The 26,962-nt window shown below is 36.1% G+C and overlaps 1 protein-coding gene and 1 long non-coding RNA gene across 2 annotated transcripts; both read right to left on the reverse strand.

The window, feature by feature from the left end:
- Positions 1-10,685: 10,685 nt before the first annotated feature.
- On the reverse strand, positions 10,686-23,012 carry LOC127860329 (uncharacterized). Its single transcript, XM_052398336.1, has 7 exons — positions 22,708-23,012; positions 21,197-22,402; positions 20,432-20,627; positions 19,823-19,911; positions 16,297-16,411; positions 13,347-13,391; positions 10,686-12,011 (listed from the first exon to the last, which is right to left on the reverse strand). Exons 1-7 carry the CDS (start codon positions 23,005-23,007, stop codon positions 11,647-11,649), a joined length of 2,316 nt encoding a protein of 771 aa, XP_052254296.1. The 5' UTR covers positions 23,008-23,012; the 3' UTR covers positions 10,686-11,646.
- A 2-nt stretch (positions 23,013-23,014) lies between these two features.
- LOC127860330 (uncharacterized) lies at positions 23,015-26,183 on the reverse strand. Its single transcript, XR_008039708.1, has 3 exons — positions 26,076-26,183; positions 24,533-24,574; positions 23,015-23,090 (listed from the first exon to the last, which is right to left on the reverse strand). It is a non-coding gene; the product is annotated as an uncharacterized LOC127860330 (long non-coding RNA).
- Positions 26,184-26,962: the final 779 nt, after the last annotated feature.

Consider the following 26,962-nt stretch of genomic DNA (forward strand, 5'->3'; position numbering starts at 1 on the left):
CGGTTTAAAGCGCATCATACGGTTTATAAACCGTCTGATACGCTTCTAACTAAAACGTCTGATACGAATACGACTTTGGACCTATCCGTATACCATATGATACCGTCTGATACAATACGACTTTTGGACCTATCTGTACACCATACTTTTGAACCTATCTGTACACCATATCATAAACCGTCTTTAATGTACGAACCGGTCCAAAAAGTCTTCAAAGTGTATACTATGGTGAACGGAAAGCTCCAAAAGTCGCATGTGTATCATATGGGATACGGCTAGGTCCAAAAGTCGTATTCGTATCAGACGGTTTAGTTTGAACCGTATCAGACGGTTTCTAAACCGTATGATACGTTTTAACCCGTATGATACGCCTTTAAGACTTTTGGACCGGTGTGTACGTAAAACCGTATGATTCGAAACCGTATGATACAAATCGGATCAGACGGTTTATGACGGTTTATATTCAATGTCCAATCAGTCATTCAGATCTTAAAATAGATTTATTTAGTGTAAACCGTATGATACGGTTTACGCTAAACCGTATGATACGAATCGTAAACCGTCTGATACGAATAGTATCATACGGTTTCGCATCAAACAGTTAAGCGTACAATCGGTCCAAAAGTCAAAACCGTCTCATACGATAATATCAGACGGTTTATGACCCCAAAACCGTCTGATACAGTTCTAGCTAAACCGTCTGATACGATGGTATGATACGAATACGACTTTTGGACCTATCCGTACAGGGATCCATCCATAAGCCCCCCAGGACAACCCCCCCCCCCCCCAATGAAAAAATGAACATTTGGACAATACCACCCCCCCCCAGTAGAAATGACAGGTAGGATATAAGCCCCCCAGTGCTTATTTTGCATCTGGAAATTTGCCCCCCAGTGCTTATTTTAGAAGTGGACATTTGCCCCCCAGTGCCTTATTTTCAATGACATTACTCGATTGAGCAGATAATCATGTCCAATTATCACCACCTGATTACTCAAAACCTTTGAGATGATAAACCATTTCTCCAATAACCACCACTTAAAGGCTTAAAGAATGGAAGGGATAAATAAGAATATACGGTGTTAAAAAATGATCTTTATTTTGCAATTAAAAATACAATAGCAATTACAGTTGTACATACTTTAAAGCAGTTTATTACAAAAATGCAATTTATAACATCAAGTGTTTGAATAGAGAGAATTATCATATATTATGAACAAAAAAAGAAGCACATTTTTGGAAAGAATTAATATTCTATATAACAATAAATCCATTTACACATGAAAACACATTATATTATATTGAAAAACAAGAAATTGTTGCTGGAATTAATTATTGCATTATATAAGTTCTAACCCATTGAACCATTGAACATTTTTTAATCAGTCTTACTGGAACAACTCATATAATATAATGGAATCAAATACATGATATTATTTGCACACTTTTGACATACACTCTTCGAAACTTAAATTGGCATCAATACTTAAATCTGATCAAATGTCCAAGCGCCTGCAGAAATGCAGAGACAGTCTAACTACAAAAATAATTGCCTTTAAATGTTGTTATATGTGTTTACTTTAATTATCATTATTTTTACTAAATTATGATAATTATTATTTATAATCCTTTTGATTGATTAACTAAAGAAGCCTTTAATTTTCATCAACAAGTATATGATCAAAGCCACATGTCACACCTTTAACAAGCTGATAATCCCTTTGATTGATTAAATAAAGAACAATTAAAATTCTTTAAGATGTTTGTTTTACCTAAGATTAGCCAATTAAAGTGAGTTTCCTGACCTTTTTTATTTCAAATTATAATGATCCAAGTTTCTATGATTATATATTTATGAGATATGAAGCAATACTGAATCCAAATATAGAGATATACTAGTCTAATGGAAACAACATATGATATTAGCACTGGGGGCAAATTTCCAGATGCAAAATAAGCACTGGGGGGCTTATATCCTACCTGTCATTTCTACTGGGGGGGGGGGGGGGGGTATTGTCCAAATGTTAATTTTTTCATTGGGGGGGTTTTGTCCTGGGGGGCTTATGCCCTACAATCATCCGTACACTATACGGATCCGTTATTTTCCAAAGCATGTGTATTACTGCACGGAATGTATACCACAAAACTCTACTTACTTTTAACGCGTATAAAACATATATTAACAGAGAACGTTTATGTACAAGTAAAAGAAGTTATAATGACTTAATTCGCAAGAGGAAAATCTGTTGCTATAGGAAAAAATGTTAGAGATTGAGCATTAACGAAAACACAAACCAAGGGCTTTCTGGCGATTTTTCGAATCGAAAAAAACGTTATCAAAAATAAAATATCTAACGAAGAATTAACAACGTTTTTTAAAAGCCTTAGTAGTAATATGCCTGATTTTTGTAATACAGAAGCAGAAGATTTCGATTTCGATTTAAATAATGATTTTAACAACATTTCCAGACCTCGACGTACGTACTGACGGAGAAATTAATTGCGCAATAAAACATTTAAAACGAAATAAGTCATCGGGAAGTGTTTGCATTTTTAACGAATATTTTATTTAAAGCAGTGATAATTCATCAACCCGTTTGTGAGATGTGTTGAACGGTATTTTAGAATAGGCATTCTTCCCCGATAAGTGGACAGAAGTGGTCATAATCCCGTTGCATACAAAAGTGCTGTTAGTGATGTAAAAAATTGTATGGGGATAACTTTACTCAGGGACCTATACAAACAAAGGGATGCGCAACCTCGCGATATCCCGATACAGCACGCGAAATAAACCGGTGCGCGATATTTGATAATCTCGATTGATTGGTCCCTGTGTAGCGATAATGCGGCTACACGATATCGATTGCGAGGGATTTCGCTTATTGAGCGGGTTACGTTTTTTCGGATTAAAATTATATTATGTTAAATAAACAAGTACCTATTCGTTCAATTGATGCGTTGTTGATCTCAAAATCAATCATTAATTAGTCTAATTATTACGCAGTATGTCGAACGGGGACCCAATTATCGGACCCTTTGACGAATATTAATTGCCGGTTGTTTCGCCAGGGTGAAATTGCCGTTGTTTATCGCACGTATGTGCTTGTACAAAAGACCGGTCTTTAAATAGAATTAAAATGTTACCATGTTTTGTTTGAAATTGAAACATAATCAAGACATGTTAAGTGCAAACAACTCAAAATGTATAACTGTTCTTTTAACCTCCAACGCAGCAAAGTTTCGCATGCCATTTTAATATTCACCAACAGAGTCGCTCAGAAACTGTGCAGCCAGACTGACCTTCATGTAGTTGAAGGAAAGCAGATCGATTCATTCGATTGCGAGCGATTTCGCTCATTTATGGTGATAGTTGTTTCGCAATATTCGACTTTCGTTGTTTAATAAACAAATACATATTCGTTCAATTTTGCCTTGTGTGTCTTGTAAATAAATAATTAGTAATATTAACACGCAGTATGCTACACGGAACCCAATTACCGGATGCGTTGACGAGTAACAATACCATTTGTTTCTCAGGGTTTCAATTGCCATTGTATATCGCACATATGTGCATGTAGCAAAGACCGGTCTTTTAATTAATTAAAAATGTTACTCTGCTGTGTGAAAAATATCAACATTATCAACGCCTGTCAAATGCTTACAATTTAAAAGGTATAATTGTTCTTTATCATCCGAGACAATGAAGGTTCGCATGCCATTATATTATTCTGTTGGACTCCTTTTGAACATTTTTTTTTCCAACACTAGGTTGGCTTCAAAATTAACTATAGAAAAATAGTCGAGCATATATAACTACTCATCTCCTTTTGAACATGATATCCATAGTAGTACTGAAAGTCTTTTCGTGATTTCGTGTTCAAGTATTGAACAAAAATCAGCAGAACTTGAAGGCAAGGCCATTCATTAAAGTCGTTTATGTTTTATTTCTCAGTATAAATCAGTAAATCACTGAAACATACACATTAGTTCATGCATGATAGGTAATCTTGGTATTATTTAATTTTAAGAGTATGTGTAACAATACATTCATGTTACTAAGTGTAATGAGCATTCAGTTTTAGAAAATATTTTAAAAACTCAATAGCATGTAAAAAAAATCGCATGTTTATAAAAGATTTTGCACAAGTAACCATTTGCAATGTGAAATAGAACAACATAAATTTGATAAAAATACTAACAATTTTTTATTTATTATTTCAACAACAAAAGATTGAGATTCCTCCTGACATGGTGATGCAGAAGATTTATTCGAAGCCTACAGCAATACAAAAAGCTTACTAAAATTAAATACCAAATTATCTTGTTTAAACAAGTTTGAAATTTTATATTTATAATGAGTTTTGGGAACACATTTTTGATTAACATGATCAAAGATCTAACAGTCACTTTTGAGTTAAGCAGAGATATTCCCTGCTGGAATGTGTTCATTTATGAAAAATGCAACAGTTTAATTTAATCAATTGAATATTTGAAACTAATTCATACTGAATTTTCTTTTGTCTTCGGCAAGCCTGAAGGTTTGTGAAGTTTGTTGTCGCCACTGCTTTATGTAGTAGACATGAATATTGTAACATCATCTTAGTGCTGGGATAGTCAAGGTACGTCTCAGGAAAAGAAAGGAATAAAATTTCCGTGTTGAATTTGAGACATCTTATTGTTTTGTTTGTTTTCGACTATGTCTCTCGTCTCTCTGTCTCTCTGTCTCTGTCTCTCTCTGTCTCTCTCTGTCTCTCTCTGTCTCTGTCTCTAGTGTATAAATCAATAAGGTATTTATAAGATGTATTTATTGAATTAGGTTTTAGAAAGAATGTCTTATGGTTGTTTTAAATAATTCTTTAATTATTCAGATTTTTTATTGCAAATTTGATTATTAATTGCAATGGTAATTTAGTATTTGTTTATTTATGGGCAATCAAGATTATTTTATTATTACCAATTTGATGATTGCGCAATTATGCGTTTGATGTTAATTGCAATCAATTAACGGAGACATTATGATACATTGTGTTACAAACTAAGTACATATAACGATTAATTAGTTTGGCAGAGGCATTATGCGTTGATTTGCCAATTAAAATAATTTCGGGACCAACTACAATTATTAAACAAACTTAGATCGGAAAACGTGTGATCAGATGATTTGCTAATTACTAGCACAGAAAAATTAAAAGAAGATATTATAAAGGCGTTATATAGTTTTTATAAACTTTTAGCTAGTTTGCATCTTTTGATCTCAAGATATTCGCCGAAAGTGTATATAGAAAGCAACTTGGCTATGGCAGCGTCATTCGTGAATTTATATTTCGACACGTTCTTATGGCAGACGAATTTTTATGAAAAAAAATGGCAGACGAATTGTGTATTTCGTGTGATCGAATTATTACACCTCGCCAACATGTCATCACATGTGATTTATGTGACAGATGGCAATATCAGACATGTGATACAGGTACGAGATGCTTATCTAATTTATTTATATTTCGTGTCGGCGCTTTTTGTATGCATGTTGTCGTTGTTATAAAATACGCTGTTTTCATAAAATGTTATATGTAATGAGATAATCACTTTAGAGCTATCAAAATATATGCAATATAAATAACTTTGTACTTTGTTTTATTTCATAGCGTCTCTATTATTGTAGCACCTGAAGCAAAAGACAAAATAAACAGTAATTAAGATAATAGAATATTATAGTAAACAATATCCCATTCAGCTTCTGACAAGCCAAAGATAAATCCTTTAATATCGCTATACGTATACAAATTAGTGCAAAACGACCCAGGAATTAGGGCGAAACGACCCAGGGCGAACGGGACTTAGGGCGAAACGACTCGGGGGCGAACGGGATTTAGGGCGAAGTCTCGTTGGGTCGCAAGTCTCGTTTCCGTTTTGCGTAACAACGCGTTAGCTTGTTTTTCGGTTCATTGAGTAGCGATCCCTTTGTATAAAGTTTTCAAAACCTTTTTGATATTTGAAGAATATTTAGACTTTACTTCCTCGACGTCTCAGCATCTGTTTTGTAAGATAAGGAGTGTCTGCACACCCGTTGAAAATCCAAACTGGCAGATAAGCTGCGAATAACATTCCTCTAAACGAGCGTAATTGTTTATGTTGTGATGACCTTGATTTAGAAGACGAATACCATTTGGTATGTATATGTCGGCGCTACACTGATCTGAGAAAAAAATATTCACCGTATATTTTATTACAACCCATCTGTGTATAAATTCAACAAATTATGTGCAAAACAGTTATTTATAATGTATGTATATATGTATCAAAGAAGATTTTCTTATTCGAAATACGATTCTTAATAATACTGTTTAATAAAATTCAAACCACCTTGGCAGAACCTACGCGTTCTTGATATTGATTGTGTTTTAATGTATTTTAATACTTACATGGCTATTTTATGTTTCGATGAATAGTCAAGATACTTAAATTAAGAGCAGTTGCATGTAAACGTGAAGGTGAACTTTCTAAGTGCAAACATTTGACATAATTCTTCTAAACTTCAGGTTAGAGTTTACACTTCGTAATTGACTATATATATAATTACCATGAAGGCATACATTTATATTAAATTGAATACTTGTAGTTAATATAAACAAGTTGTTTAACGCAAATGTTTACATTAAAAAATACGACAATTTTATAATTCTGCTAAACTGCAGGTCAGTTATAAGTCTTAAGAAGTGACCTTCCATGGTGATCCCAAAAACTTGTGTAAAGTATCTATTAAATATCCGTAGACGTTACAGAGATATGCACTTGTTTGACGTGAACCTAATCCTGAATTTCTTTTTGCACGCAAAACTTATTTTAATTGTATCTGAAACAAAAGTGGTTAAAATGCTGCTTAAAGGCTTGTGATAACAATGACACTCAACACATATCGTATGTTTAACTAAAATATCTGTAGTGTATAAAGAGATATGCAGATGTTGCCCGTAGTCGGGAACCAAAATCGTATAAACAGGAGCGTAATTCTGCTGACTAGCAGCCACAAGTTATGGACGATGGTAAGTGACCTCACATGATTATTCGCCCGAATACATTTGCGAAGTTGCAATTGAATATATGTTGTTGTTGTGACTGTGACAAGAACAAATCTAAAGATACTTATGTTTTCGTATGTTTTAGCTTATGTTTCAGACTCAAATTTGTCTTGATATTTAAGTGGATATGTTAATATAATCTATGAAAATTAAAAAAGATTTGTGTCATTCCATTGAAATAAGTGTCTTGTTGCAGTCTTAATGTGAACATTTATCGCAGATATTAGCAAACATTAATTAGAAGGTAAATACAACGTAGGTTTTTTGCAATTATTGGGAGGGCATATGTCCTCTTCCTTCTCATGACCTTGGCCCCTAAGCAAGCAGCATACCGTCTAACCATAGTTATTGCTACAACCTGCCGTCATGATAAAATGATAAATTGCAATAAATCTTTTTTTGGAATAAAAACTACGATGAAGCATTGCTTGGTATCTTATATATTTTCAGTTTAACGATATACAGATGCAAAACCTCCAATAATTTACTTTGACCCTGATCTTTCCGCGAATGTTGCACGCGAAACATCCACATACGATGTGATAAATCATTGTATCTTTTGTTTCACTCAATTAATGGGGCAATCAACAAAATATATTGTAAATTGCATACACATGAATCATTCCTTACCAATTGTTTAACTTGATTTCGTCTGCCATGGTGATTTCCAGATAAAAAATCAGCACGTCAAAAATCAATTTATCTGGCGCTTAGTGGCTGTAATTGTGTATAATGAGCGAGGTTCCCGGCCTGCGCGCGCATTTCAATAAGCGAGCGGGGTGACGGCGCTTTAATTATGCATAATGACGCACTTCCGTTGCTTTAGAAAATGGCGAGTGATTTACCTTGTCAATATATAATGTACATAGTCGAACTATCTTTTTTTAAGGAGACGTTTTGTCGGAAGATTTTTATTTATTTAGTATGTGTATGCATTATAATAAACAACGGGTAACTAAAAAACAAATAAATAAATAAATAAATAAAACATTGTCATTGACATCGAGCGCCTATGATTACATGCATCTTTTGACGATTTGAAAACCTTTAAATTATAAAGTGTTGCAACGCGAAACGATTGCATAATTTGGAAAGTTCTGTTAGTGTCGTTATATTTTGTGAAACAACGAGGATTGCTTATATAAGTAAAAAAAATACATCTCATGTAAGCATAAGCACGGATGGTCGAGTGGTCAAGCAGGAGAATCTTTACTCCTGGGGTGAGTGGTTCGAACCCAGTTGAGAGTGACTTCTTTTTTTTAATTGTATTCTTGGGGTTTTTTTACCGGAGATTTTTAGGTCAAATGTTTAAATTTATCAATAGAAAGCATTTAATGACAAGCTTCAATACATGCCAAAATCTGTGAAAAGGCCCCTTTAATATAACCATTTTCAGAAAATTGCAAAAAATCCCAATGACTACGTGCGTGATCAAGATGAACGGCCACGATCGAAGCTCGGTCCATATTGAACGGCGATTAGCGTTTTCAAAAAATTGGCATGTATTATGTGTGAGAAATGTGGGAAGCGGACAACGACAACGAGCGAGGCATGGTATTGTAATGCGCAAGGGCGGGTTAGAGGGTTAGGGTTAGGTTTAGCGGTCGGGTTTGGGTTAGGGTTAGCCTTAACCCTAACCCGACCCCTAACCCTAACCTAACCATAACACAGGGTTATCTCCCCTATACCATGCCTCGCTCGTTGTAATTGTCCTCTTCCCGAGGAATGTAGATAAAGTAAATATGTCAAAAGTTCGTTCAGCACGGATAGAATGTTTTAAACTCATCCAAGATATCATTGGGCCATGTTTTTCAACCAAAACCATTTTCAAACTCATCCAAGAATGTTTTAAATATAGAATATAATTACAAAGCAAAATACCCTACCGACACGATTTATTGATAAAGTAAACGTTATTCCGATCAAGTTCATACCAAAACAATGCGTTTATCAGAGTGTGATGGGTGTAGATAATGAAAACTCGATAACGGCCATTGACAATTATTATGTGGTAGAGGCCACATTTATTTTCCGATCTTCATGAAACTTGGTCAGAAGATTTGGCCCAATGATATCTTGGATGAGTTTGAAAATGGTTTTGGCCACCAGGGGGCGATTTTAAAAAATGATGCCCTTTGGTTGAAAAACATGGCCACCACGGTGGCGGGGCTTTTTTCCTTATATGGCTATAGTAAAACCTTGTTAACACTCTAGAGGCCACATTTATTTTCCGATCTTCATGAAACTTGGTCAGAAGATTAGACCCGATGGTAACTTGGATGAGTTCGAAAATGGTTTTGGTTTCTTTGAAAACATGGCCACCAAGGGACGGGGCATTTTTCCTTATAAGGCTATATATGGCTTTTGTAAAACCTTGTTAACACTCTGGAGGCCACATTTATTTCCAATCTTCGTGACATATGGTCAGAAGATTTGTCTTATTGGCATCTTGGATGCGAAACGAAAATGGTTACGTTTGATTGAAAAACATGGCTGCCAAGGGGCGGGGCATGTTTCCTTATATGGCTATAGTAAAATATTGTTAACACTCTAGAGGCCACATTTACTGTCCGATCTTCATGAAACTTGGTCAGAAGATTCATCTCAATAATATATTGGATGAATTCAAAAATGATGCCGGTTGATTGAAAAACATGGCTGCCAGGGGGCGGGTCATTTTTCCTTGTAAACACTCTAAGAGGCCACATTTATTTTCCGATCTTCATGAAACTTGGTCAGAAGATTTGTCCCAAAAATATCTTGTTATCTCAGGTGAGCGACTTGGGGCCTTTCTATATTAAATTAAATTGGCTTATGGACAACCTGGGCCTTATTATCACACCTATTTAATAAAATGTTACCTACAAGCTTTGATTGCTGATAAGGAGCGCTCAGTCTGTTCAATATTTAGGTTTCAGCTAATGGACACGTTTTCTTAAATGTCGAACGAATTTCTCAACGATTTCCAGAAATATCTATAAACAACTGTTTCTTTCAGCTAAGAAATACTTTGAGAATAATTGCCATTTTCTATCATAAACCAGAGCGATGTCATAACACCGCACCGCTTTGTCAACCTCGTAGAAGCCATGCCAATGTTGGAGTTTAAGGGCACATAACTCGGGAACGTTTTCATCAATGGGCTTGAGAAAGGTGTCTTGCACATATAGACATCATAATTATGACTTACATCAAGTTTAAATGCAATCGCTTGCGAAATTAGAAGAACTTCACTCTACAAACGTTTATCATTTTATGTATTAAAAAATTCACGTGCATGTAACTAATGAACACGTGTATTACTAAGGATGAACATGGTTTCTTGCAAATCTACACTACTTGGTTTCAATTCAATGGCCTGACAAATAGATAAACAGTTCGCTACACAAATGTAGAACATTTTACGAATAAAAATTGAATGGCTTATAGCTCAGTATGCCTGGAAAACTGGGCGTAAAAATTGTTTCTTGCCAATCTACCCTTCATAGTGAGGCCAAGCTTTCATAATGTCCTGAAATGAAGTGTCTACAAAAGTGTGGTGACTTAAAATTGCATCCTATTCTACAAGTTCATTTGGTCTTCCTTTCTCTAACCACGAAAGTCAATGGTCATGCACATTTATTTGTCAAACACATAGAGAATAAACTGTGTACATATTTGTCGGAGTCGGCAAAGCATTGCAAGGATAGAACACTAGTCTAGCTCCAATGTACAGTTCTCTCCTATTCACACGTTGGTCATAAGAGTATTTAGCTTCAGGCACTGGGAGAGGAAATAATGCATTTCAATATTGCAGGCTTTCAGCTTCAAATAAAATGATATAAAAGAATATATTTTGGGAACTTATACACTTTTTTTACTTGCTACATTAATTTGAGTCTTTTATGGCTTTACATAGTATTAAAAAAAATCACGATTTCATTCAATCTGATTATTTTTGCACAAAATTTAAAAGCATTTCTCAGAAAACAAATCTGATAAGAACACAATTTATACAATATATAGCATTGATTGAAAATTAAAATGTTAAATTCAACTTTTAACAGCTCACTGAAACTCATGAACTTGTGCAGGTACTTAGAAAGTCTGTCATAAATAAAAACTGCCAACAGGAACAATTACTGAACAAAAAAATGATAAAACTTCTTGCCCAATTCTTTATAGGCCGAAAACACCCACCCCATCATATATAACGATCAAATTGTCAACAAAGTGACTACCTTAATACAAATCATCAAATGAACCAACAAGGCTTAGAAGCTGTTTAGGCAACTTATCAACTTTCAAGACTGTAAAATAATTATTTTTCATGAGAAATTAATTTTCGTTGATTTCGTGGGATGATTTTTCTACAAATTTAACAGTAACACATCAGACAGTGACCGATGATAATTCGTCTTTTTTTTCAAAGTAAGAAATCCACAAATTAACCTGTCCGAAAACTTTTTTTTTTAAACATCATTTTATGCCTACAAATATTAATGATTTTACAGTATGCCAAAGGAGACGAGAAAGTAAAATTTCAAGTCAATCAAGCTGGAGATTCGCCCTTGAGTTTTGCTGGTCACGTGTTCTGTATGACCTCCCCCTCCACCACTGCCTCTATGATTTGCCCCTCTGAGATGGGGATGATCGACTCCACCGAGTTGTCAATCTCGATCTGCTCCACTGCCTCTATGACCTGCTCCGTGGACACCATCTGGTCCGCCGGACCCTGAACGACGACCTGGATCATGCGGCCTGAGTTGAGAGTCACATTCTGAACGGTGGTCTGCATCGGACCCGATGACGTCTGGGTGAGATAGTTGAAGTCGTTTGCGATGTCTTGCAAGGCCTGGACTGCAACGCGGGTCTGTTCAAGTGTCTCGTCATCCTCGTTGTCCGAGCCATTCTGCACAGGCGTCTGAGTGCCGCTAGTTGATGTTCCATCTGGAATATAGATGGTTGGAATCTTAAAATTACAGAGACTTGTTCACAGTTTTTGATTTATTACTTAAACTTTACAGAGGCATATCAAAGTTTACAGGTTTTTTTTAAATAAGAATATCTTTAAACGAGATCACCGCATAACAGGTGCCATGCTCGGCTACGGGTGCAGTTTTGAATCAATGAAAGCTTGTCAGATTTTAATATTTTTTTTGGAGGTCACAGTGACCTTGACCTTTGACCTAGTGACCCCAAAATGGGTGTGGCGTGTAGAACTCATCAAGGTGCATCTACATATGAAGTTTCAAAAATGTAGGTGGAAGCACTTTGATTTTTGAGCCAATGTTAAGGTTTTAGCACAACGCGAACGTCAGAGAGCGGAGGACGAGCTGGCTATGACAATACCTCGGGGTTTCTCCGAAAACGCCGAGCTAAAAAAATAGGTTCCTTTCCACACAATTTGTATGTTCTAAGTAAAATATTTATTATTATTTTTATTGTTGAGGAAAGTTGTCCTCTGGGACGCTTTAAGCGAGACCGGAGAAAATGCAGTCCACACACTTTGTCTTTGAACTATTGACCTAGTTTTTTTACCCTTCACAACCCAGTTTAAAACTCAACTGATATATATTTAGACAAATGCTCTTATCAAGTTTATGTAAGAGTGGGCATAAATATGGCCTCTACAGTGCTCACAAGCTTTTTCTTTTATTTTATCCACATGAAGATTTGGCAATAATTGCTGCCTCAATAGAGTATTCACAAGGCAAATGAATGTTGACAATGCACTATGCACTGATATTACAAACAAGTGATGTGTTTGTGGAACACTACGTCCTCATATATGTGACCTTAGACCTTGAAGGATGACCTTCACCTTCACCTTTCACCACTCAAAATGTGCAGCTCCATGAGATTCAGATGCATGCCAAATATCAAGTTGCTATCTTTAATGTTGCAAAAGTGTACATTAAATACGCGATTTTGACCCATATATTTGACCTTTGACCTTGAAGAATGACCTTGACCTTTCACCTTTCAAAATGTGCAGCTCCATGAGATACTCATGCATGCCAAATATGAATTTGCTATCTTCAATATTGCAAAAGAAATGGCAAATGTTAAAGTTTGACGCAAACACACAAACAAACAAACAGACAGGGCAATATGTTCCCCACTTAAGTGGTGGGGGACATAAAAAGGGCAACCACAAAAGCTAACCATGAGCACTTTATGATCAGGTCTGATTAAAAATGCATGAAAAATTGGAAATGAACCGATTTCCCTTTTAATCCAAGCAAAATCTTTTACAATAAAAACTGTAAATGTTAAACCTACCCTGTGGTTGCAGAGCATATGCGTGGGCATCTTCGATTTTAAAAGCTGAAAGAACAAAGATAGAACGTTACCCAGAGTCAACTTGTGCTTATTTTTAAACATCTTAACACAAACACTTTTTGTAGATGTGGCAGGCCCTACATAACTTTGGGGTAGGGATTTTTTTTTATAGATTTCGGTTTATGGAGAACTATTGAAACAGATAATAGAACTTGAACAGTGCATGCTTAAGTTCATACTATTTAAAATTATATCATTGACAAAGGAATGATGGCACTTATTCAGAAGAGTTTCTGCACTGGAAAATTATTGATATTTGTCGGCATGAAATTTTGTGGTTTTTCAAAAGAGGACTCAGGGTTCCCACTGTCGATCGCCATTGGTGACAAAATAAAAATTCTGGCAAAAATTTCCGCAAGTGGCATGTAATGGTCATAATTGCGATGATTTGGAGTGTTATTACAAGTTATCTTAATTCGTGGTCAGTTTTATTGCTTCAGAGATAAGGCGCCATTGAAATATACCAACTTTGCGCTTAAATGTGAAGTGAAGCCGATTCAAGACCGTTACATAGACAACATGTATCGATTGCTTTTTAGCAAAATCTGTGCAATTATAGGAAATAACTTAAGTTTTTACATGTATTGGTTCTATATAAATGTGACATGATATCTCTGTTTTACTCATCAAAATGGCAAGTTCAGAGTGTATAACCCCTTGTAGAAAGTGAACGTTAGACTAATGTTGAGACTCCTTCAAAAATGCCAACCACTTTACATTCACCTGCTAACAAAAAAACAAAAACAGAGAGTTGTTAATCAGAATTTATTTTTCTTCAATAGGATTTCCAACACAAAATCCATGCTGTGTGAACTATGTATATCCTCAAAACTAATCAATTCATTCACTGCATTATGTACTGTTTAAAAAAAAAACAGAACATTGTTAAGCACATGAAAATCAATTTGACATTTGATGTTCACAAATGCTTATTTTATTTGACTGTGCTGATTTATGGGCTATATGTAGTGGGTCATATGCTAGAACACATTAATATTATTTATATGCTACACATTAATTGATTAATATTAGTATTATATTAATATTTTTATTTATTATAATACTGTTATTGTATCAATTTATTAAACATACTCTAAAATGCTCAGATTGTAAAATGAATAAATTGTTCGTATTATAATAACATGATCTTCATTGCCCCCATGTAGCCTCAGTGTGGTGACAACTATTTGAATTTGGCGAAACTAAGTCGGGACAACTTTTTAAAGCCCTGACGGAACCGTGAGGACTTGTTCACGGAGAATAAATTGTATGTGTTTCCAATTTACGAAAAATACAGAGAAAATACCCATAACTTAACCTTGAATCATAAACAAGAGGGCCTGAAAGGCCCGAAGTCGCTCACCTGAGATAACAAGATATTATGGGGACAAATCTTCTGACCAAGTTTCACGAAGATCGGAAAATAAATGTGGCCTCCAGAGTGTTAACAAGGTTTAACTATAGCCATATAAGGAAAAATGACCCGCCCCCTGGCAGCCATGTTTTTCTACCAACCGGCATCATTTTTTAACTCATCCAAGATATTATCGGGATGAATCTTCTGACCAAGTTTCATGAAGATCGGACAGTAAATGTGGCCTCTAGAGTGTTTACAAGATTTTACTATAGCCATATAAGGAAAAATGCCACACCCCTTGGAAGCCATTTTTTTCAAGCAAACATAATTATTTTCGAACTCATCAAAGATATGATTGAGACCAATCTTCTGAACAAATTTCATGAAAATTGGACAATAAATGTGGCCTCAAGAGTGTTAACAAGGTTTTACTATAGCCATATAAGGAAAAATGCCCCGCCCCTGTTGGCCATGTTTTTAAAGCAACCAAAACCATTTTCAAACTCATCCAAGATATCATTGGGACAAATCTTCTGACCAAGTTTCATGATGATCGGAAAATAAATGTGACCTCTAGAGTGTTAACAAGGTTTTACCATAGCCATATAAGGAAAATAGCCCTGCCCCTGTGGTGGCCATGTTTTTCAACCAACCGGCATCATTTTTGAAGATATTATTGGGATGAATCTTCTGACCAAAGTTCATGAAGATCGGACTATAAATGTGGCCTCTAGAGTGTTAATAAGATTTTACTATAGCCTTATATAGCCATAAAAGGAAAAATGCCCCGCCCCTTGGCGGCTATGTTATTCAAGCAAATGTACCGGTAACCATTTTCAAACTCATCCAAGATATCATTAAGATAAATCTTCTGGCCATATTTCATCAAGATTGGACAATAAATGTGGCCTCTAGAGTGTTAACAAGGTTTTACTATAGCCATATTAGGAAAAATGCCCCGCCCCCTGGCGGCCATGTTTTTCAACCAACCGGAATCATTTTCAAACTCGTCCAAGATATTATTGAGATGAATCTTCTGACCAAGTTTCATTAAGATTGGACAATAAATGTGGTCCCTAGAGTGTTAACAAGATTTTAATATAGCCATATAAAGCCATATAAGGAAAAATGCCCCGCCCCTTGGCAGCCATGTTTTTCAAGAAAAGGTTACCATTTTTTAACTTATCAAAGATATCAGTGGGACAAATCTGAGCAAGTTTCATGAAGATTGGAAAATAAATGTGGCCTCTAAAAAGTTAACAAGGTTTTACTATAGCCATATAAGGAAAAATGCCCCGCCCCCTGCAGGCCATGTTTTTCAACCAAACAAACCATTTTCGAACTCATTCAAGATATCATTGAAACCAAATTTCATGAAGATTGGGCAATAAATGTGGCCTCTAGAGAGTGAACAAGGCAAATGTTGACGTCGCACAACGGACAACGCACGACAGACAATGCACAACGGACAAAAGGTGACCATAAAAGCTCACCATGAGCACACTAAAAAGGAGGAACTGCAACATCGCTTACTTCCTTCGTCCGTTGTAACACTCTGGGTCACATACTGGCTGCCGTCTATGTTGGTGTGAACTGTCTTGGGTACAGACCTGTTACCATGATACCCTCTTGAACTCTGGACCTCCGACTGTAAATTGAACATGGAAGTCACATGTTGGGACTTTTTTTACCTCAAGAACAAATTTACTTTTGCCGTAAATTTTCCTCTTTTTGCGTATGCTAACAGGAGCCATCACCCAATACATATTATTATGTTGCAAAAACGCTATTTTTTTAGTACATGTAATTGGCTCGTTGATTATAGTAGTACTTTATTTGATTAAAATTCACACCAAGCAAACTTATTGCATATACAATTACACGTATAATGTGACAAATTGCTTTATAAAAAATCAATATGACAATCAAGAATAATCTACCACACATTTCAGACAATATTGTTGATTCATACGTTTCTACGTATATTATCCCCATACCACATACAGATATCTGGATGCTAATTCTGGTATCTATTAATACGCCAGTCGGAGTTAATTGTTTTCTTCTCTATATATTCTAAAAAGTCAACATAATTAAATTTGATCATACCATGTCAGATAAGAACAAAATTGAATTATACTCTGATTTAAAACATCATTGTAACATGACGACCAGCTCTTTTCCTGATTTTGTGAAGGGGCCCTGGCACCCTTCACTTTGTGAAAAAATAAGTCGCAAACTTTTTGAAATTGTGAATAACAAGTGAGTCGCAAACATCTAAAAATTTGTTTAAAACAAGAGCACCGCCTTGCGGGTGCAGACCGCTCATCTATTTTCTTTTTAAAGGTGAAGGGACTCTCATTTTCAATCACAAAGGAGGGAGGGGTGGAGTGAAGAGGGGTGCATTGTGTGGGGGTGTGGACATTTATTACATTATCTTCCAAAAATGCGAAAAAAAGGGAAAAAAAAAGCGGGGGGGGTGGGGGGGTGGGGGGGTGGAAGTGGTGGGGGTGGGGGGGGGGATTCTTGGGTATTTCAAACATAAAATAACAAAAATAAATATTTGTGTTTTTTAATCGTTTCAAAAAAAATTTGGGGGGGTGAGGTGGGGGGGGTATAGTGTGAGGGTGTGGTGGTAATTTGTGAGATGATCTTAAAAAAAAAAAAATTAGGGGGGGGGATTCGGGTGGGGGGTGGGGGGAGGGGGATGATTCTTGGGTGCGATGGTTGGACGGTATTTCAAATATAAAATAATCAAAATAAATAGTTTTGTTTTTTAACCGTTTAAAAAAAAAAATTGGGGAGGGGGTGGGGTGGGGGGGGGGGGTATAGTGTGAGGGTGCGGTTGGTCATATGTGAGATGATCTTAAAAAAAAAAAAAAATAGGGGGGGGGGGGGAAAGGGGGGGGCACGGGCGATGGTTTGGGTGGAGTCTATTGTGGTATGTCAGGTAAGAGTAGTTTTGTCAAAGTGTCAATCAAATCTAATCATAAATAAAGAAGTTATGGCAATTTTAGCAAAATTTAATAATTTGACCTTGAGAGTCAAGGTCATTCAAAGTTCAAGTTAAAATTCAACTTGCCAGGTACAGTAACCTCATAAGAGCATGAAAGTATTTGAAGTTTGAAAGCAATAGCCTTGATACTTAAGAAGTAAAGTGGATCGAAACACAAAATTTAACCATATGTTCAAAGTTACTAAGTCAAAAAAGTGCCAAAATTGCGTAAAAATGACATCCAGAGTTATGCAACTTGTTCTTTTACTGTACCCTTATGATAGTTTGCGAGAGTTCCAAGTATGAAAGCAATATCTATGATACTTTAGGGGTAAAGTGGACCAAAACACAAAACTTAACCAAACTTTCAATTTTCTAAGTATAAAGGGCCCATAATTCCGTCCAAATGCTAGTCAGAGTTACATAACTTTGCCTGCACAGTCCCCTTACGATAGTTAATAAGTGTTGCAAGTATGAAAGCAATAGCTTTGATACTGTAGGAATAAAGTGGACCTAAACACAAAACATAACCAAATTTTCAATTTTCTAAGTATAAAAAGGGCACATAATTCTGTCAAAATGCCAGTCAGAGTTACATTACTTTGCCTGCACAGTCCCCTTATGATAGTAAGTAAGTGTTTCAAGTATGAAAGCAATAGCTTTGATACTTAAGGAATAAAATGGACCTAAACACAAAACTTAACCAAAATTTTCAATTTTCTAAGTATAAAAAGGGCACATAATTCAGTCAAAATGCACGCCAGAGTTATCTAACTTTGCCTGCCCAGTCCCCTCATGATAGTAAGTAAGTGTACCAAGTTTGAATGCAATAGCATTGATACTTTCTGAAAAAAATGGACCTAATTGCAAAACTTAACCAAAATTTTCAATTTTCTAAGTATAAAAAGGGCACATAATTCAGTCAAAATGCACGCCAGAGTTATCTTACTTTGCCTGCCCAGTCCCGTCATGATAGTTAGTAAGTGTACCAAGTTTGAATGCAATAGCATTGATACTTTCTGAGAAAAGTGGACCTAAACGCAAAACTTAACCGGACGCCGACGCCAAGGTGATGACAATAGCTCATAATTTTTTTTCAAAAAATAGATGAGCTAAAAAACGAATCACGAACTTGTAAAAATTGTGAAATTCAGTTTGTTTAGAATAAGTATAGTTAAAGCATGTTTAATACTTGCATCAACTTAAAATGTCTTTAAATAATGCATTTCAATCATATTTTTATTGTCTTGACACTTTCTATCAACAAATTACCACTTACAATAGATCAACAATATTCTGACTGGTAAACTCCATCTAAAACCATAGAAAAGCCAAACAACTGTCACTATTTTGTCTGGCTTATGTAAAATATTAATTCAAATTGTAAATTGTTAAATGGCAGTTTGTGACATTTTTAAGCCCCAAAAGTCCTATTTTCACAGTTAAAAATTACCTTTATTTTTATTTTGTAAAGTATTGTTAGATTTGTGAAATTTCCTTGTCGAAATTGTGAAATGGCTGTCCACGGCCGTTCTCTATGAAGGAAAAAAGCTCCAATGTTGTTTTATCAGTACCCTAGTGACATTGTCAGATTGTTACCTGGGCTCAATACCATTAAGGAGGCCAAAGACATGTGAATTAAAGGTTTTTTTTAAATAATCAGAAAACAATTATTTAAAAAAAAAAAATTCATTATGAACTTGACATTTGACTCCTCATGGGACAATCTTAAATGATTATTTTTAAGCAATAAATAAATAGAAATAACACTTAAGCGAAAAAAATCATTGGAAATAAATAACAATACAATAATTCGCTCTGGGAAAAAGATGCTTCATGCATGTGCATAAAGTAATGTCTTAGATTAGACTGTGCAGTCTACACAGGCTAATCAGGAAAACACTTTCTGCTTTCATGGGTTCATTTGTTGAAATGGAGTCTCTTCTTAGACATGTGATCCAGTTAAAACAGAACGTATGGTCCCTGATTAGCCTGCGCAGATTGCACATGCATTTAGCCCCTTTTTCCAAAGCGAAGCTCTATTACAATATAAGTCCCCCTTACCTGCTGCACCTCCTGATAGGTGTGGTTGGACGTGTGGATTTCATTGTCAACGTTCATCTCGTACTCAACCATGTTCTCCTCATACTCCTCTGAAATCACACACAAGACTTTGTGAGAAATCACACATAGAACTATGTGAGAAATCATACAAAGAACTATATGAGAAATCACACACAGGACTATGTGAGAAATCATACAAAGAACTATATGAGAAATCACACACAGGACTATGTGAGAAATCCCACCCAAGACTATGTTGGAAATGACACAATACTATGTGAGAAATCACATCCAAAACTGTGTGAAAAATCACACATAGGACTTTGTGAGAAATCAGACGCAATACTATGATAAATTACAAACAAGACTATGTGAGAAATCACACACAAGATTACGACAGAATTCACACATAAGACAATGTGAGAAATCCCATGCAAGACTGTGTGAGCAATCACACACAAGACTGCAAGAAATCACACAAGACTATGTGAAAATATCTGCACTAAGACTCTGGGAATTCAATAGATTTTGAAACCAGACGGGTTTTTTTCCTTATAAGGATCACATGCAGTTTGGTTTCCGCCAAAGTGACTTTTTTTAAACTTTTACCATCAGTGTCAGAATAATCAGAGATGTCTTGTCGTGTGCGTATCCCAGCGTTCCCTTCCAGCATCTTCTGTATCTTTTTGCCGCGGAGGAACGTCAGAGTGGAGTCCACGTCGGTCACCGATGTGTCCTCCTGGAGGATCATGCGCCGCTTGCCTGCCTTGATCAGCTTCAACTGGCTGTCATCTCGAATGAATATCTGGTGGTACACAGAACAGTAAGAGTAATGCATTTTAAAATAAAGACCATCTGAAACCCCAGGTGTGGTCCAATTTCATTTCAGAAGCATGATATGAACAGAATTGGTAACCTTGAAACCATACAATGTGCATAAAGATGTTTTAAATCTGAATCTAGCGTTTCAATTGAAAAATTCAAGTCATTTTGAAAATCAAGTCTATAGATATTTAAAACGTGATGCGATTTAAAAAAAACTGGGATCCTGACTGTTTAAAGGTTGATGTTGAATTTGAACAAAGATTTATAGGACCACTTTTTGATATGACCAAATTTTATAGGTCTGGGCCTTATCGTTTCAAATAAGAATAATTGTAAAATTAATTTTGAAATTTACGTCATATATAGAATTTATTTTACTTCCATGCGTAGTCAATTGTTTCACAGGAACATTAAATTTAAATCAAACAATAACACTTGTTTCCCAATTTAAAGTATATTGACCTTAAAATTCCCAATTTCATGTTCCTTTAATGGTGAGAAAAAGCCCTGACCCTGGCCCTATTCACAAAGACTGGAACAAACACCCACCTGCACACCCTTGTCTTTCATGCCTGGAGGCCTCTTCTTAATGGAGTGGTATTTCTTCAGTCTATTGTATCGTTCAGTTCTCAACTCATCACATAGCACCATTGATGGCTTGTAGGGGAATATTCCCAGGTCTCCAAACATCTCCACAAGGTTCTTACAAGACATTGCAATAGGGTACGCCTCGGACACTATTTTACAAATCGCCTTCTTCGAGATTGCGTCCACATTGTACATCTCCCTGAAAATTCTGGTCTCCCGAATGAAATGTTCTTTGAAGTTTCGGAACACACCTTTCTCCAGCGGGTATTTCAGATTTGATGAGCTTGGCGGCAGTACAAATAGAATAATGTTGTGACCTTTCGCCCAGATTATGGTATCTGGACTGATTTTTGATTTAGAGCCATCGTACAGCACAAGCAACGGGGGTGTTCGACTTCGCATTCCCATCATCGCATGTTCGATAAAATGTTTCTCCAGATAATGTTTCATGGTCGAATAGTCAGTGAGTCCATTCTCAGTGTTTACTGCCTGCACACCGGGATATTTGCCCTTTAGCAAATCTTGATCCAGTTTGTTGCCTGGATACACCAGAAATGGTGGCACCGCATTTCCGAGGGCGTTTCCGCAGCCAATCAAGCTCACCACAGTCGTTTCTGACCGAGATGGAAAGGAACTTTTCAGCGACTTGATCTGTCTGGCTTTTGGTTGCCCGGACTCGTACTGAATGGCGACCTCGTCTATACAGAATATCCGCCCAGGTCTGTCCATCAGGTCGTATTTCTCCATGATCACTCGCAGTTCTGTATAATAGTTGTACAAGCAGATATCTGTTTCATCAGCCATGGTAGAAATCTGCAATTGGTCACCATCTTCTTCAATCTCAAACACTTCTAGAGTCTTCCTTCTTGGCGTCTCAGCCTTCATTTTGCGCTCGCACGTACGAAAATCGCCAAACACTTTTTCATTTAAAATTGGCCAGCGTGTGCGGAACCCTTTGTGCCAGCGTGGTGAGAGGAGCTGTCCTTCACACACCACTCCTTTCTCTGCTGCAAGTTCGGAGGCAAGATTGCGCAGTTCCTGTATGTTGAACATGTAGCCGAGGTTTGACATCTGCAGCAGGTAGTCTACCAGTTTTTTCTCATCATCGTATGAGAGTAGTGGGGCTGGACCTTTGCGTTGGAACAACATGTTTGATTTGCCACTAGCCTGTACAGAACAAAAATATAGAGGATATTTGTTGTATTTGGTGGAATATCGATTTTAATTTGCAAGTGATCCAGACAATAATATTTTATGAGTGGAGCAAAGTACTAGTAACTTTTTGTCTATGATCATAAGAAAAAGATTGAAAAGAAAACTTGTGTTTTTATATATGTATTAACAATTCTCACATGTTCTACATAAACTTCAAACTTCTAATTTGCTACTTAATTTAAGTTCTTTGATTCAGCCTTAAGTATCTGTATTTACTATCAACAACAAAAGCTAGAAATCTTGGCCAAGTTTCAAACCTTGTCGTGCAACGTTGACTTAGGCACACCGTACATCTCAGCTGCCTTGTAGATGGACAGATGGTCCTCCTTAATTGCACGTATGGCACTCAGAAGCTGTTCCTGGCTGTACGACACATACGCTCGACGCGGCTTCCCAAGGCCCCGTGATGACCCGTAATGTTCGGAGGACGACGGTTCTGGAGTTCCGGGCTCTGACAGGTCTTCATCTTCCTCCCCTGGATCATATCCTGGGGAGGAAGGCGGCGTTTCTTCCATCTCATCGTCTGATTGTGCTTTGCAAATCTTCTTCAGCTTCATCTTTATGGCTTCTTTGCGCTCTTTGTGTTGGACTTCATCTTAACTTTTAGCCCTCCTTCCATGCTTTCTTTCATTTTTTTTGTCTGCAAAAAATATAGTTACATTCATGTAAAACATGATTAAGTCTTGGCTTATTTAGTTATGCAATATTTAAAAAAAATCTAAATTACAGAAGTAGTGACCATGAGTATGGTTCTAATATTATGGGTTATAAAACATACCGTAAAAACGCAGTCATAAGTCTGCCCGCTCATAAGTCGGGGGGGGGGGGGGGGGGGAGGGGGGTATGTCAGGTAAGAGTAGTTATGTCAAAGTATCAATCAAATCTAATCATAAATAAAGAAGTTATGGCATTTTTAGCAAAATTTAATAATTTGACCTTGACCTTGAGAGTCAAGGTCATTCAAAGGTCAAGGTAAAATTCAACTTGCCAGGTACAGTAACCTCATGATAGCATGAAAGAATTTGAAGTTTGCAAGCAAAAGCCTTGATACTTTAGAAGTAAAGTGGATCGAAACAAAGTTACTAAGTCAAAAAAGGGCCATAATTCCGTAAAAATGACAACCAGAGTTATGCAACTTGTCCTTTTACTGTACCCTTATGATAGTTTGCGAGTGTTCCAAGTATAAAAGCAATATCTATGATAGTTTAGGGGTAAAGTGGACCAAAACACAAAACTTAACAAAATTTTCAATTTTCTAAGTATAAAGGGCCCATAATTCCGTCCAAATGCCAGTCAAAGTTACATAACTTTGCCTGCACAGTCCCCTTATGATAGTTAGTAAGTGTTGCAAGTATGAAAGCAATACCTTTGATACTTAAGGAATAAAATGGACTTAAACACAAAACTTAACCAAAATTTCAATTTTCTAAGTATAAAAATGGCACATAATTCTGTCAAAATGCACGCCAGAGTTATCTAACTTTGCCTGCCCAGTCCCCTCATGATAGTAAGTAAGTGTACCAAGTTTGAATGCAATAGCATTGATACTTTCTGAGAAAAGTGGACCTAAACGCAAAACTTAACCGGACACCGACGCCAAGGTGATGACAATAGCTCATAATTTTTTTTCAAAAAATAGATAAAAATGACCTGATCTTTTGTTTACGCATTCAGTTATAAAAAACACCTGCAAACATGAAAACTTTGGATTAAATTATGAAAATATAAACAATTTAAATGTTGCAAACTGTGGTTATATTAATTGATAAGTATCAGTTAAAAGACAACATTTCATGTGTCGTAAATCAACGAGCTAAAAAAAAAAAAAATCGCGGTGGGGATCAATCTTCGTCAAATTTCATTAATTTTTTTCATGGTTGACCTCATAAGTCGATACCGTAATTTTAATCAAATTTTGGAGGTAAAAAATCTCGACTTATGACTGCGTTTTTATGGTACTTGTTTTAATGTTTAAATTGTTGTTTATGTTTTGTCATTTAATCCCAATGATGATATTGACTCAGGTCGGGTTTAAAAATTACCAAAAGTATATTAACAATTTTATTTATACAATCCCTGTACCTTCTTGATTGTTCGTTTCGGCCTTCCCATGATTGTGTTTCCCTGAAAAAACATTTAATAGAAAATGATTGAATGGTTCCATGCAACTGGTAATCAAACATTAATTACACATATATACAGTAAAGTTACCATTACCGGATCAGTAGCGTAATAAAGTTGTTTTGGTGAAAAGCAATAAATGTTCTGAGACTTCTTTTACACCAGTTTGATTAAATATTACCTTTGCTTACTGATTCAGCACATAGTCTTTTTTGAAACGCAGGCAAAATGTATTTGTGATAAAAAAAATTTGCTGCAGAATTCATGCATTAACGGATCAGTTGTAGCCATAATGGATCACGTGACTGAAAACACTCAGGTGGTCATCTAACACGCTATTTGAACAGTCAAAACCTGAAATGTGTTGTTTACAACGACCAAGTTACATTGCCAGTTATAAATTATATTCATTTTTTTTGTTATTAATTGTTTTCTATATGTGATCTTGTATCCACACTTTACGCATGGTGTTCTTGTGTGAATTATCTGTTGAAAATCCTAAAAAGATCGAAAAGATATGGGCATCTTATAAACCATGTAAATTGTTTGAAAGAATCAACAAGATTTGCATATATTTTAATATAATATATTGTCAATACGCATATTATCACGCTTGATCCGTTATTCAACTTATTGCCCTAATTCTTCATTTCTTTTAAGGTGTTTCAAAATCTTAAACACGAATCAAAACTGAAATGGAATTTTGCAGGCAGAAAGACTACTAAATGGCTTTATATTTATGCGTAATCTTCTTACTTTCCAACAGAGTTATAGCATATGGCTGCAAAAAATGTTCAACCTCGATTTGGAAACGAGATGGAAGTCAAAAAAGTTCTATATACATGTCAGCAAAACACACCGAAATGTTTGACAAAGAGTAGCTCTGATTAAGACTCAATCAATGTGTTTTAAAGAACAGGCCTTGAAGATGCTGTGTCCAAAATATCATCTAAAAATGTCAACTATTCATCGCGATACGCAGTCTTGAACATCAAAGTGATCCGCTATGGGTAGTGATCCGGTAATGGTAACTTGACTGTATCTGGATGGAAGACATAGTCATTAAAACAGCAGTAAGAAGCAAACCAGTGTGCAAGCAGACAAACTTATGAACGAAAGACCTGGGGATTTGAAAAAGTTGTGATATTTGGTTTCAAAAATATGTCAACGATAAAAGTGAATGGTGCCAACCCTTTGTAAATGCATAGTATCAGGACCAGACAATTAAAAAACTAACTTAAATATAAATGAAACTGTATCTAGATTAACTTCAAAGAGGCATGACCAATCATTTTATGTACTTTATATAGTGGCATTAAAGGAATTTTCATTATATGTCTTCAATATTATATCCGAAGGTCGGATCCGGAAAATAGGTCAACTTCGGCGGGCTGTCCATTTCGTTGCATCTGATAAAAAACGAAGAAATTCGCAAAATATGATGTGTGGCCACATATGTGATTGCACTCAACGAAGAAACAGTTCTTTGTGCAACCTTTTCTACCTATAATAAAGTAGCCAATTGTAAAATGACTTAAAATCCGCCTGTTTTCTTCGTCCAAAATCTTCCCTTCGTCCGAAAATATGGCGACCAAGCGACGTCTAAAATTGGAGCTAAGTAAGATAAATTAACAAAAAGATAAATCGTTACTCGAGGCTACATTCCAAAAAATAATAGTCTTTGTACCGTGTAGCTTAGCTGGTATAGCATTGGACCTCAAATCCGAGGATCTCTGGTTTGATTCCCAGCCCGGCGGCAGAACTTGTCTAGAGGTTTGTAAAAAAAATCCTCTCTATGGCCATGTGTCACTTAGATCTGATTCAAGTATGACACTAATCAGTTTTTAGAATAATTATGTGCCCTTTGTTCTGGTTAACCAGCTTACCCAGGAAAAGTGTATGTCGGTTAAGTGACCGCCATGATATTAAGGAAAAACAAAACGGTTAAGTGACCGCCATGATATTAAGGAAAAACAAAAAAAAACGACATATACAATGCAAATAAAAAAAAAACAACCACGACATGCCTTTAGAAGCAGCAATACGCCAGGCATAGGTGCTATGCCGTTAGGGTTGATGAAAGGATGTAGTTGTTTATAGTTAACCCTTAAAGCGCTGGAGCTGAATTTTAAAGGCCTTTGCAAACAGTTTGGATCCAGATGAGACGCCACAGAACGTGGCGTCTCATCAGGATCCAAACTGTTTGCTATTCTGAAAGTATTCTTTGAAAAAAATCGAAGAAAATGCTAATTGTAGAAATTCTGCAGACGACATTTTAGCAGACGACAAATTTCCCAGCATGCAAAGGGTTAAACTTATGCTACTAGTGGTGGTGATGGTGGTGGTGGGGGGGGGGGGGGGGGGGTAGTGGTTACATGTGGAGATAATGGC

Source organism: Dreissena polymorpha, chromosome 15 (genome assembly GCF_020536995.1).
Source record: "Dreissena polymorpha isolate Duluth1 chromosome 15, UMN_Dpol_1.0, whole genome shotgun sequence".
Lineage (NCBI taxonomy): Eukaryota > Metazoa > Mollusca > Bivalvia > Myida > Dreissenidae > Dreissena > Dreissena polymorpha.